Consider the following 14,666-nt stretch of genomic DNA (forward strand, 5'->3'; position numbering starts at 1 on the left):
GACCGACTTTCCGATCCTGTTGTTTTGAACCGACCGAGACACTAGTAAAGATCGCAGCGCTCGCTGATCATGTACGAGTATATCACTAGCGCTCCTTACGTAAAAAATGTCAAACGAACACCAAAGGAATGCGCGAAATGTGGTCGACGACAATGACAATGACGATATATCTGAATCTGAAAAGTTTACATATCCGAACTTTGCGTCGCAATATCTCCGCTTGTAGGGTACATAGAGAAAAAATAAAAGCACGTATAATACAATCGGAATGTAAGCTATTGATCAAATATACCTAAACTCGATCGGGACAGCCGTTATTGAGATCCGCAACTCACCGGCTGGCGTAAAGGAGGCAATGTCTCGTACCATGTCTTATTATAGCCATTCTACAATGTGCTCTTTGTTTCCTGTTTCTTGCTGTTTGTCTTTGCTTGTCTCTTGCTTTTTGGTCAAAAAGGCAAGAGACAAACAGCAAGAAACAGGAAACAAAAAACACATTGTAGAATGGTTATTAGCGCTGAGACACATGCATACACGCGGAACTCCTCCCATTTGCGTGAAATTACGTCACGGCTCATTTTCCCACGCGTGTAACGTCTTCTCCCCCATTGCGTGATTCATCATGATTCTATACTTTCACGCATTGAGAAAGTGCCTGGGGAGGAAACGTCCACCTCTTTCATCTAATGCTTTAACTACTCGAAACGCTTTGCAAACAACGTCGATTATTTGCTTTCAGAACTCTCTAAATCTGAATCAGTGGATAGTCACTAATTACCCAGTGGCATACTTGACACTGATAATCAGTGAAGTTCAACTAAAAAAGAAAAAATGTTTGAACATTATATAACTAAAATACTGATATTTGTACGTTAATTTCAATTTTCCAATACCATATTCATTGAATTTAAGTACTAAAACAAGGTTAGTTAGATCACATAATAAAGATTAGCTAGGTTAGGGATCTCACATTTAATTCACTGATTACCAGTGGCATACTTGGCACTGATATCAGTGATTATCCACTGATTCAAATTTAGAGAGAAAGAAACAGAACGTTTAAGTCGAAGCAAATATTGTTAGAAGAATATCAAGTTAGTATAAAATCAAAATCATAAAATAGAACTAAAAATAATTTACGTTCTTATAAGGAGAAAATCTTCCCTTTGCAACCTCCAAATATATAGAAAATGAAAAATCAATAAAAAAACTTTTTTATGAGTTTTTTTTAGCATTAATTGATTTATCTTGTTTCATGTATGAAAGTATCGAATCAGAATTATTGTGAAAAATTATTTTACAAGACATTTCATACTTTATCAAAATAATTTTATCAAAATATTTCTCTGTCGTAAATTAACGAATTTTTTGTAGCTTTATATTAATATTTTCATATTCAGAATAAAAACAAATTATGCGGTTTCAGTGGATAAAAAAATATTATGGTTCCATTAATTTAAAATAACAGATATCTACTATAAAGTAGATAGCTTATGAAAAAATGCATGTAATAAAATTTACACGTATCATATTTCCTTACTTTAAAATGTTAAATTTTTTGTTCGACATACTTGTTTTTTCAATGCATTATTTTAGAATGTCTAGGAGTTCTTTTCCAAGACTTTCTCCTTACCAAATTCAATGATCTTCGTGTAAATTTGTTTACCTAACATCAATAGAGTAGTTTATAAATAAACACATTCATATATTCATTAAGATTGAATTAGTTTAATAAATTTTCCTTCTCTCATCAAAATTGGCACTAGTAACGTTTTCTCGGATGCAACAAATTGATACTAGCTTTACTACGCAGTGTAAAGCGAAATTTCTGCAACGCGAAATTGTTGAATTTAATATATCTTCAAGCGTAAAAAGATCAGTCTATTATTTGTATCGAATCGAATCGTTTTGACCTTTAGCTTTTTAAATCTTGCATCAGGTACTGGACGCAGTTTAAAAATTCCACTTCTGTCTGGTCGAGCTTACAAAAGCAAACTATAATAAGAAAAGCGTTGTAAAAATAATATCACAGGACAGTCCGAGTTAGTCGCTTACATGTGTCTTATTTGTTTGTACAGAGAGTCGTGTTAAATTATACATTTACTTAGCGCATCACGTTACGAGAGCGAGAGGAAAAGTTGCATGGGGTCTTTATTTGCATGTTTTAATTATGAGAGTTATTTGTATCTACGCGTATATTTTATTACTTATGTCCGCGCGTATACTTTATTACTTATGTCCATGCATCTAAATCAATAACGATAATCTTAACGTTACAATACTGTAAAGCTGTCACAACCATATAATGTTTATCGAACCGTCAAGTTATGAGTTACGAGCGATTGAGCGGTCGAAAGGAGAATAAAAGAAAATGCGAATCTTTTTAAGGGCAAGATGTGTGACATTCTCTGTAATCTTTACAGAAATTTAATACTTGAAGGTAAATTACTTTATAAATAATTATAAAATATTTATAAATAAATTCTGATTAATTATTTATTTTGAGTATTAAAGCACCATTAATCCATTATTCAGTGCTTTAAAGATGTACTGGCGCTAACGTTGACTAATTCTAACATTGACAATAACTCGAAAATTTAATAAATTGATTCTATTTATTATCTGAAGACATATGTAAAACCTGAAGTCGATTCTCTATCTAGTTCACGAGTTATTCAATTTAATTTTACATGAGTTCTTATGAAATATCCCTAGTGGAAATAAATCGCTGAAATCGCTGAAAATCGCTGAAATCTATATTAGTTGACCCATTTTAATATAATTCATACTGAAATTAATTGATATAGATTTTAGCGATTTTCAGCAATTTCAGCGATTTATTTCCACCTAGCAGCAGCATATTCTCACTTATATCAACAAAATTATAAAGAAGCAACATTGCCAATATTCTAAAACTTTGTGAGTAAATAAAATACTGAGCAACGTTTCTAAAAAAAAAATCATATCGATTTACTAATCCGTTATCAAACTATTAACGATAAAGCAAAATTCCGAATGAGCTACATAATCTCACTTCGACTGCTCAAAACGTGGCAACTCAAAAGTGTCAATAGTACGAAGATTAGTTTACATATCTTTTTGATTTTTAAGTGCCATGTGATGTCTGACACATTAAATGTTATTAATATGCGACACGTCTTTCGTTTCTTACAGTTGATTTCAAGGAAAATTCACATCCAAAAGTTTTTACTGACGATTACAAAAATACAAATATATTCATTTAATTCATGTCAAATATCACATTAACTGACATTATTTAGGTTCTATAAACAATATGGCACATATTTTAACTTATAAAAGTATATAGAATTTCATCAATTTCAAATTTGGGTAACTTTTGTCTGGGACTGTATAGTCAGAACATTCTTAATATTTAAAATAATTAATGATTACCTTTCAATATTAATCCTTGATACACGATGATTATCCCGGTTCTTTACTACACACGATAGGTCGTTCGTGTCCCGAGTTTCATTACTTTAACAAATACACAAAAATTATTATGTGATCTTGCGTATACATTTTTAGAATTAGAAAATATTTATCAGGCTGTGTATTTAAAAAAAAAGGGTATAAATTACACCGCGTGACTTGTCCTTTCCTCTCGTATGCGTTACAAGCTTACATATTTATTTTGCCATGCAGTTAAATTATATGTATATTTATATACGGAATATCGCCAGTATATCAACGAACATATATACGTATATAACATCACTGCAAACGTAACATACAATAAGTCGCTCGACGAAACTTCTGTTTCATGTCACGAAACAGCAGGTGTGTATGTGCGTGATAACACGAGCTCGCCAAATCACATATAATATATATTTATACGTGAATGTTTCTCTCTCTCTCTCTCTTTCTCTCGTTTTGCCTCACACATATCATCGCGTATATATTTATTCCGTTAATAATGCATCCCGTTTTCTCTAGGCCGTGACTGTTCCTATTATAATATACCCCAACGTATATATATAGGCTCTTTATAGTTTCTTATTTCAAATAGGCTTTTTTTATATCTCTTTATATTCATCAAATATACATAAACAGGTAAACATTTGATTCTTTTGCCTTACATGCTATAATACGCGAATCATGCGCGATAAATACTTTCCTCTTGTATATGTGGTCTTTTTGTCATCAGTGTTTGTTTTCTGTAAAGCGTCATTTGCAGAAGGAGAAATTTACATTCGCTCCGATTATGCCATTTCCATTGTGGCTTTATATAATATTTTGATTGTATTACAGACACTTTGACTCCCTTTTTCTTTCTTTGTCTTTTGAACTATAAAAATACAATATAATTCCTCAAAGCCAATATCTCCGAGCAACTAAACTTTGCAAGAGAGGACACGAAATCTGATCGATGATTTCAACATGTTCTGCAATTTTTGTAATCGTTATTCGGCTATTTTATGCTATACTATATGTTTTTTTATTTTCATATCGAAACAATATTTAAATTTAATAAAAAAAAGCTTATAAACGTACACAAAAAAAAACTTTTTTAAATACGATTTTACGCATTTTTCTCGTAAAAAATTAAAAAATAATGAATTTTCTTTCTAAAAAAATTAATAAAACGCAAGCATGCTAAGAATTTAGATAAAACAAGATAAAACGAATTGCAAATAAAAATTTTAAGCCGTTAATTATCGAATCCACATTGTCATTTATAAATACAAAAATTTGTATATTTCTTATTTTTAACATTCAATAGATATTAGTCCCTTATCACGGAAAATACAAACGTGATGTCCATATTTGTGTATGTGTAATGTATATAATAGATATATGTATATATATCTTCTCATTTATAAATAATTTTTCTCTGTTCAACATCTTTTTAAAAATATAATGAGATTTTAGCTCACGTATTCTATACGTTAGTTGTCTAGTTATAATTTTCTATAATCGCGATAACTATTCTTTAAAATTATAATATAATTTTTAAAATTCGCGCATTTTTATAACCACAAAGATCTTTTTTCCCGTTAGAGCCTTACTTCTGGAATTTTATCAGGACTGAATATAAGAGTCCCTTTTATTATGTATATAGGTCCGTATTCAGAACGCGCTTTTATCTCCGAATTTCTATAATATACGTAACGTAAAGTATAGCATGTTAGCGCGCTAACATCGTTATAAGCGCGTTCTGAATACGGGCCATAGTATCGGAAATTCAATAATTATTTCGATTGGTAAGGTAAATGTCCCAGTAGCCGAACGTTTAAGCGTTAAGTTCTCATAAATAATACAATTTATAATATCAAAAAGGTTTTTAATATAAATATTTGTATTTATTTGAAAACTCAAGACTCCCTTATATAAGCAAGGAAAAATTATTTGAACCCACTTATAACAATTATTAATTAAAATATTTAAATAAATAATAAAATGCGTCAATGTACCAGTGGCCGGACAAGTCGGTCGGACTGAGACGTAATTGTCCCAGTGTTCGACCACAATTGGAAAATTAATATGCTGATGGGAAATAATAATATAAATAGATGTTTAATGACAAAAGACAATTAATTCAAATTGATCTTTAAGGTAAAAAAAAGCATTTGAGATTAATATTAATATAAATAAATAAAGTTTTGTGTAACTGTACATAGGTACTGTCCGATCCCAGTGACTGGACATGTAGGTATCTATGTCCGTACATAATCTATGTCCATTTACATAACACTTTATTCATTTAAGTCAATATTAGTCTCAAATACGCTTTTTAAAACGTAATATTATAATTTAATTTTAATTTTTAAATGCAATTAAATTATAATACTGTAATAAAAAAAGCATTTGAGATTAATAATAATAAATTTGGTGTAAGTCCGGACATGTCTTGATACTTGGACGTTTACCTTACATTAAAATTCTGTTTCTATAACAATGTGCGGAGAATTAATTAATCGTCTTCAGTCGCGAATTTCAAGCTCATTGTGCACACGATTAACTTGAAAGATTATAATTTTACTCTGTGTGTAACTCGGTAAATTTACGTGCGACAAACATTCATAAATCTATGTATTTTACTAAACGCGGCATAAAGAGAACGATTATATATAATATCTATTGCCAATTTTTTTGAATTTCTCGCTTGTAAGCTAAATTCCATATTGCATTGATTTTATATTGCGATAATCGTATGCGTTCGAGACATGATTTCGCAATCACATCGCGTCGATATCATGGAATAGAATCGTGGAAGTAACAATCATATTATCTAACGTATATAAATATTCCCGATTATTAATGTAAATAATAATATTCCTTTTTTTCTATAAATTTACGTCTCACATATTTAATACTAAAGTCTATTTTGGAGCATAAAATGTTTCCATAACGTCATTTAAGACGTTACAATATAACGTCTATTTTCTATAAACCCAATAGTGTCGCTATTCTCTTTAAACCTGATTTACGCAATTTTATTTTCGTGTAACGACGATATATTATAATCTTTTCAATGATATATTTTTTTCCTAGATAAAGTCCTGCTTTATTTAATCTTGTAAAACCTTTCTACTCTTTTTCTCGCAAGTTGGTGATATATAAAATTTCACGTTTCAAGATTTTCGAAATTATGTATCGAATATATCGCGTCAAAATGCGGAATATTGATAAGCCAATATCAAGTCCCAATTTTTCGATTTAGTATTATCATGCATATACATAACGTAGTATCTTATTTTATCCGTCTGACAATTTAAATAATGTCTGCGTTATTTATCCTGTGACATTTATAATCATATTATACTTTCATTCGGCAATTTGGCAGATTAACAGTTAAAGGTTTACCGTACTCATCCGTTAATCTTAGATCCCGCATTCCGTGAGAACGAAGTTGTCAGTGGACATTGTGGTCTCGTTAAGATGTAGCGTCGTCGTCGAATTGCCGACGCAATACGGCATTACCTTGCCGTGAAAGCAGGTACCAGAGCAAGTGTTGGTTATAATCAGTAAAAGACCGGAGAGCGCAGCCAGAATACCGGCGGTCATCAGGCCGAGCGCCGGAAGCTTCTTGGACGAGAGGACCGGCCCCTCTTCGAGCTTGAGATAACAGAGACCGGGTAGAATGTAAGCGAGCGGCACCGCGGCGAGGATTCCGTTCAACTCGAGAACGATGCCGAGGCAATCCGTCAACATGGAAATCAGGTATGCCATGCATATTATCGTCAAGGTGATTATCAGGTACTCGCGGTCCGAATTAGGCACATAAGCCTCGTGTCCCTCCAATTCGTCTGTGCCTTTTATTGCTGTCATGAGTACCTGGATCGATAATAAAAATCGCAATCGTAATAATTCTTGCAAATGCTCCGATTTACAAGAATTTACAAGAGTACGACTTACAGAGATTACTCTCATAAAAAAGACCCTATACTAATTAAATGGGTGGGTCTAATTTTCCTCATGATTAGTGCTGGATTTAATACTGGAAGGTAGTGATTAATTATTTATTTTGAATATTGAAAGCACTATCGTAAAATTCAAAATAAATAATTAATTACTATCTTTCAGTATTAAATTAGCCAGATTGTACAAGAAGATGAGCATCAGAGGCATTACCTCGCGCGTAACGAAGCACTCGATGGGGAAGGTAAGCAGTATGGTGCCGCTAAACATCACCCTAGCGAAATTCATCAGATCGTCGTCCCAGCAGTAATTCTCCATGAGATCGCCCTGAACATACGACGTGAAGGTCGCGTAACCGGCGATTCCGAAAGCCGCGGCGATCAGGAAAGACGTGAAGAGGGACCAATGTGTCACGATATCCCACTTCTCTTGGGTCGCTCTTTCAATTGAGCTGTAAATCAGGAAGGTATTGTGATGGCACATGAAGGCGAACGCCATTATACCGACGGACGGAACGATCCCCGGGAAATTGGCGAATCTCCAGCTGTCCTTCTGACTCGGACTGTAATCAATCGACGTCTATGATTACATATAAAGACTTTACAGGAGGTATTAGTGAACTATAGGCGAAAGTCTCACTTACACCAAGGCAGACATTGTGTCCATCCGGACGAAGATGGCGAGGAGAATAAATCCAACGCAGACTAGAGAGAGGAAGGAGATTTTTGCTAATCGCGCGACGTTTCTGTACAGACAAAGCGGCACGGTGATGCATAAGGTTGCCAGGAGGATGACGACTTGTCGATGAGCGAGAATGTTCGTCTCGTCCATCCCTGTCACTCTTATTAGAACCTTGGTCACTGTATCACCGACGACGACATTGTATGAAACCATTGCTGTAACATTAATAAAATTATTTCATAATTGCATGTTGATTAAAGGCTGATATATCATTTCCCTATTTAAAAAAAAAATAACGAAAAAAAAAAAATTTTTAGAAAAAAGGGGAAAACTATTTTTCAACTTATGATAGAAAATGATTCATCAAATAATCAACGAAAAGAATAAGTTCTTAACATGTATTTTTTCATTTATGTTTCACAATCTTTAAAAATCAACATAACTTTTGAAGTTATGACGATTTTTACTATTTTTGTTTAAAACTACCCTTTTCGAGTTGTGGCGATCTTTCTATAAAGTTAAATTAGTTCATTTTTAATTGATAGGATAATGTTTATTTAACTCGTTTATGGAGATTATTCGAAAAATTATATCTTTGAGTTGTGTCGACAAAAGTCGACGCAGATAGATAAATATCATTATATTATTTATTTATCTTTTATTAAGTTCTATAGGATAGTATTCTTTTGAGCACTCAACGTTCTAATACAAAGTACTAGAGTAACATTACATCAATTGTAATTTCTCACTGAACAGTATAAATGTAATATAATACCGTGTATAACACATGTTGTACATAACAATTACATTGTAGGAAATAATAACATTCATGTAATGCTACGGTTAGTATGAGTTGTGTGGGATACATACCTATGAATGGATAGAGTAACTGCAATATCGTAAGAATGTAGAAACCGGCGCGACCGAAACTCGCTCGCATCAGACCCTGATAGCTCATCTCGCCACAAATACGCCCGCTTCGCACCATGAGAATTAACGAATAGTCGGTCAACGCCGCTACTAAAATTAACAGAGCGATGCCGAGACCGAAGCCGGCTTGATGCAGAGCGTACGGTATTCCTGAAAAATTTATATTAATTTAGCCGACATACTTTAAGGGATGCGGCTTCACAGAATATCGAACGGATTTCTTTTATATTTTTGCGATCTTTCTGAAAATACGAGGTCTCGAAACTATCATTTTTTTTACATTTACCGATGACTCCGCTGCCGATGATGGAATTGATGAAATTGAAACTCGCGAGCGGCAGGCTGCTGAATTTGCTGGACTTGTCTTCTACTCCTTCATCCTACAAAATCCGTTGATATTAGAACGAATGTTTTTGTTTATATTAATAAGCTCTAAATAAGAACATCAACACATTCAGAGCTTCATGATTAAGTTAATTAAACATTGTGTATTCAGACTCGTACCTGCGAATATTCTACGAGCACATTTTCATGCTGATGAATATTAACGGTACGAGCGAGCGAAAATGTCATTCCCAAAGAGACGCATTATAATAGAAATACATGGGTTGTTGGTAAATTAGTTGGCAAGCAAGAGTTAAACGATTTACACGATCACAGTCAACGGAATAATTTGGAGCGATACCGAAAGCGAAGTAGAGGGGCGTCGTGATAAAAAAGTGCTCCTTGCAAGCGGGAATGATAGCGCATGTTCATACGTCAGGTCGAAGGCCAATGGCCGTGACAAATTGACGAATTGAGCGTCGAAAGAGTGCATCGTCCTGTCGGAATAACATTACGCGGGACCAATCGATAGGCCAATATCAGCGAAGCTACTTGGGAAATTTATGCTGCATGTCAATTAATTCGCTTTGTTGTTCGCGGGAATCTAGCCGTGTAGATTCGCAAATTAAAACGTAATGATTTGCTGTCCGTAGCGATTAATTCGCTCGTCGTTCCAAGAGGAAGATGAAACGGGTGAAAGGAAGCGAAATAGTTAATTTCTGTAGTTAATACACAGACAGCTAGATTTTGTTATCTAAAAATTTAGCTAATAGAATGAAAATAATTTTGTTTTTGGACTATCAAAATAACTATATACAACATTTAAATAAGTTGCTAGAATGTTCAAACTTTTTGCAGTATTTTCATCAACGCTTATGTGTTCTATATTGTATCTCATGAAAAGAACAATTTTACTAAAGTATCTAAAAATTTAGTTAAATATAAATCCGAGAAAATATTTGTTGAATTATCAAAATAATTAAGTAAGACACTCAAAGCTGGTATTGCTAGAATGTTAAAACTTCTTGCAGCATTGCTCATTATGCTTGAATGTCCTGTATAATTATTTTGACTGTCCAACAAAATTATTTTCAGATTTGTATCTAACTAGAATGAAATAAATTTATTACTTCAGCTTACATTGCCAAGAAGGGATTTGATTTAAGATCTATCTAGTTAAATTTTAGATATTTCAGCAAAACCATTCCTTCCGTGTAGATATACAGTTCTTACCCTAACTAATCGTCTCATGTCATCATAGGATTCTTCCGATGCGATGCTGCCGACCTGTTGAATTTTTGAAACAATGCATTAGTCAGTCATAACAACAATCATGTACGGTTTTCAAGACCGATTCTTCTTTCGCTCGCATATCGAAAGAAAACCCAAAAGGGTAACGCGCTCTTCTCTCATCCCTCTCGTCCGTCGCTTACACTTTCCCTCGTTTGTAAATGCTCGTGCACCCATACGAATACTCTTTATTGACAGTCCCAGACGGATATAATAGTTCTTTGCGAAAAAAAAAAAAAATCAGCGCAGGAGAAATCACGGAGGCATTGAATGAAACGAGCGTATCGGGCGAAATGTCATCGCAGAAATTTCTCATCGCGGATGGAATTGTTAAGGGACTCTCCCTCTCTCTTGCTCTACTCTCCCTTCTTTTCAAGATGACGGAAACTTCAATCTCAAAGATATCAGAACCGCTTGTAAGAAGAGGAGCCGTAATTGCGCGTTTCTGTTCGCGCGATTACAAGCAGGAGAGAATCGAGAGAAAATCACGCGAAATGGAATGAAAATTACGACTTTCCTGCGCTTAAAAACCGTGCGGATTAAGAGCAGCTAGAATTAACGAGGTAGCGAAAGTAGCGTCGTAGTAACTTTCTCGTAAACTTTTTACGTGGCAAAACTGAGAGGATACTCGCGATTTTCCAACGCGTCAAAGTTGCAAAATTATTTTACAAATCACACGACGGAGTTGCTCGAGTTATGCAGCGACTATCTACTTTCCAGTTGAGACCAACTAAAAGTAACATATCTGTGCTATAATTTCACACTCAACATAAATGTAATATAAGTTCAGAGTTGAAAATGTTACTAATGTCTATTTCTACTAACTTTATCCTAGATTCTTACTTACTCTTCTTCATCTTTTTCTAATTCTTACAAGGGGAGACTTCGAAGTAGCCCTCATCGATTTTAATGAAACTTGGCAAGATTAAAAATGTGTACTCTTGAATATAAATTATCCTCCATTTAGTAGACGGTCTACTACCATTTTTGAAATACTTCAATATTAAATTTGATAATGACATTTCCTTTACGGTTAATTAGAATGTTCATGCTTGAATATTTATAATTATTAATTAATTGCTAGTGTGGTTTGAACTCGAGTCTGTAAGAGGCTGTTACCATATCCTCTACGCTACAAAATTAATACTCGAGTATGAATGCTTTGATAAACTAAAGAAAATGTTATCAAATTTAATATTGAAATATCTCGGAAACGGTAGACTGTCTACACCCAAATGAAAGGTGATTTGTATTCACAAGAGAACATACTCTATAATCCAGTTAAATTTCATTCAAATCGGTGAGGGCCATTTTGAAATCTCTTCTTGTTAGAATTAAAAATAGATGAAGAAGTCGAACCAAGATTAAAATTAAATTACGTTGGTAGAAACGAGCACAATTCATAAAAGCAACGCGTTACCGTTACTTTTTATAAAATAATTTGTTACTTTTTTATAACGTTAAAGTAAGATATTAAATTTTTTTTTTAAATTACATTATTTAATAATCAATATTAATTTGTGAAAATCAATTTTAAAGCTTAAAATTCTAAGCTATTCTTATAGTAAGATTTTCTTTATATTAAATTTATATTTAATAAATCTTCTTTATATTATAATATTATTTTTTAACAAATGCTTATCTTATATTATTATATATCTTATATTATTATCTTATATTATTATATTATTATTATCTTATATTATCTTATATTATTTTTTAACAAATGCTTATCTTTATGAGGAAATTAGATTGTAATTTACAAACGCAGATTTTATTAAACATTGTTTGTAAACATTAATCGTTATTAAGAGTTCATTCTAATATTCACCATCAATACTGAAAATTTATAGTTCATACATATGTATATGTATGCTACTATTGGCAGTGACTATCGGAATTCAGCCTAAGATATAAGTACAAAACATTTTTCGATATTTAAATTTCTATAAAAAAATATTTAAATTTCTATTTTATAAAATATTTTAGTCATTTAAAAAAAAAAATATCTATTGAATAATTAAAGATAATAAAAGATTAAAGTAACAGTAAAAATAATGTTATCGTTACAGAGAAAAAAGAAATGATCGTTATCGAAAAAAATAATGAAAACGGTAACAGCGTTATCTCCCGACTTTGAATAAAATACATGGTGTTACACGACAGTTACATTATTGAGTGCGAAGTTATAACACGGATGTTATGTTACTTTTAGTTGGTGTCGACTGGGACTAAAAGATCCCGAGAGATACATTTATTTCCTGAACAAAATTTCCTCTAGTACGCGGAAAAAACATCATATGACAAACAAGAAACATAAACGTATTTTGCTTTGCAGCATATGTTGCTGATGAAAACTGATAGCGAATTCGGTTAAACGCATTAATGCATATTAAAGTCATTGTACACCGATTTAATTTGAGCGTAAAAGTGAAATGTAAATATTTTAAATTGTTAAATACATATTTTACTTAATAGCAATAAAATGTATTGAGGATTTCATGGTTTATGTCCAATCGAATCTGCTACGACAATTAATTATTTTTACTTGGATTAGCAGAAATAATGATTTTATATATTGCGAAATGTTATGCAGATATTTTATATCGTATTACGAACATATATATAGAAGCTTAGAGTGCAATCAATGAAAAAACCTATGCTACAATCAATCAATTTTGTAATCAATTTAATTAAATCTAAAAAAAAATATTACGTCTATATCAATATTGTACTTTCATTACAAAAAATTTAAATTTGCGTAAAAGCAATTCAAGTTGTAAGACTTCTCTTTCACTTTACGGGAACTTAGACGTTTTAAATTGCAAAATATTCGAATAATCCTTTCGTAAAATGTAACATCTGTGAATAAAAGTACCATAATTTCCGTACTTTCCATTTAAATTAAATTCCGCCAGTATATTCTAGGATATCAAATAATTTTTATTCTGTTTTATTCGCGCAGCAAATCTCGATAAAACGTAAGAAAAAAAAGACGTCGGGAAGAGAGAACATATACGAAAGAGAGATGCGAGACGTTCTCTCCTCGCGGTTTAATGATCTGCACATCGCTTTGCCGGCAACGATTTTTCGTTGCCGAAAAGCAAAATAGAGACATGTTCGGTCAACGCGGAAGACCATGTCCTTCGTTGAACAGAGCAAGATAAAGACGGCTTACTCACATCCTCGAAATTCTCTCTCGCATCCAGGATGTAGCTCTTCTCGTTGACATCGGACGCGGCATGGACCATCCTGATCTTGTGATCAGGATCCTTTGGCGGTGAAGGCGGCCTAACTTTAACAGGAGAAATGATAGCGCGAAAAAAACTAGTGCGAAACTTAAAGGGAGGGAACGAGGCTCGCGGGCAGGTCCGTAGACGTCTGAAGTTCCGGCCTATCTTCTGCCCCTTCTTCAGCCTCACGTCTTTCCCCTCTGGCTATCCGTTCTCCCTCTCTTGTACACTCGATCCGCTTCCCTTATTCTATCCCTCTACTCACGCACGCGCGTACACATATTTTCACCAATTTCTCCCTTCGTCTCCACCGCGAGCTTCAATCACACCCCATTATTCTCCTCCCCATTTTTATCCTCTCGCTTCTGTTCTCGGTAAACCGGGGATCATCAGGCTCGTATCTTCTTTGTTTAGCAACATGTACACCCACGTATGCACACCCCTCACACCCTCCCTTCCACCCCCTTCATTCATCTATCTCGTCCCACCCTCGCAGCCCCCTAGCTTTCTCCCCCGGTTAACCGGTCGCGTCCTATTTCTTTTCTCTCGTGCTTTCCCTTCGTCGAGTATCGAATCGCGGGAACGACTGGCAGCTGGATTTATTGATTCCGCGACGTACGTATCTTTCCCGTCGGTGATTTCAGTTTCACCGAAACTATATTTCGCGTACAGGACTCATCCTGCGTTTTATTTTTTTTATGAAATACGTAAGCCGCGCGCGCACGAGTTTCCGCATCAGATCGTTACGATATGCACGGGTTTAACATAAGCTCGATATCTCGCTGTTTGAGAAACAGGTCCGATACTTTATAAAAATTGAATTTT

At 33.6% G+C, this 14,666-nt stretch overlaps 1 protein-coding gene across 1 annotated transcript; it reads right to left on the reverse strand.

The window, feature by feature from the left end:
- Positions 1–6,277: 6,277 nt before the first annotated feature.
- On the reverse strand, positions 6,278–13,859 carry LOC108723734 (putative sodium-coupled neutral amino acid transporter 11). The gene is made up of 7 exons (XM_018449672.1): positions 13,791–13,859; positions 10,552–10,605; positions 9,281–9,374; positions 8,935–9,144; positions 8,027–8,279; positions 7,597–7,945; positions 6,278–7,299 (listed from the first exon to the last, which is right to left on the reverse strand). Exons 1-7 carry the CDS (start codon positions 13,857–13,859, stop codon positions 6,847–6,849), a joined length of 1,482 nt encoding a protein of 493 aa, XP_018305174.1. The 3' UTR covers positions 6,278–6,846.
- Positions 13,860–14,666: the final 807 nt, after the last annotated feature.

This window comes from Mycetomoellerius zeteki, unplaced genomic scaffold, assembly GCF_001594055.1.
Source record: "Mycetomoellerius zeteki isolate Tzet28-1 unplaced genomic scaffold, Tzet1.0 scaffold25, whole genome shotgun sequence".
In the NCBI taxonomy this organism is placed as follows: Eukaryota; Metazoa; Arthropoda; class Insecta; order Hymenoptera; family Formicidae; genus Mycetomoellerius; species Mycetomoellerius zeteki.

Excerpts from the sequence above, each read along its gene's own strand:
- LOC108723734 (XM_018449672.1), bottom strand. The coding sequence starts at position 13,859 with ATGGTCCATGCCGCGTCCGATGTCAACGAGAAGAGCTACATCCTGGAT. Across the intron at positions 9,145-9,280 it reads CATCGGCAGCGGAGTCATCG|GAATACCGTACGCTCTGCAT; the intron begins GTAAATGTAAAA and ends TAAATTTTTCAG. Across the intron at positions 8,280-8,934 it reads GTTACTCTATCCATTCATAG|CAATGGTTTCATACAATGTC; the intron begins GTATGTATCCCA and ends TTAATGTTACAG.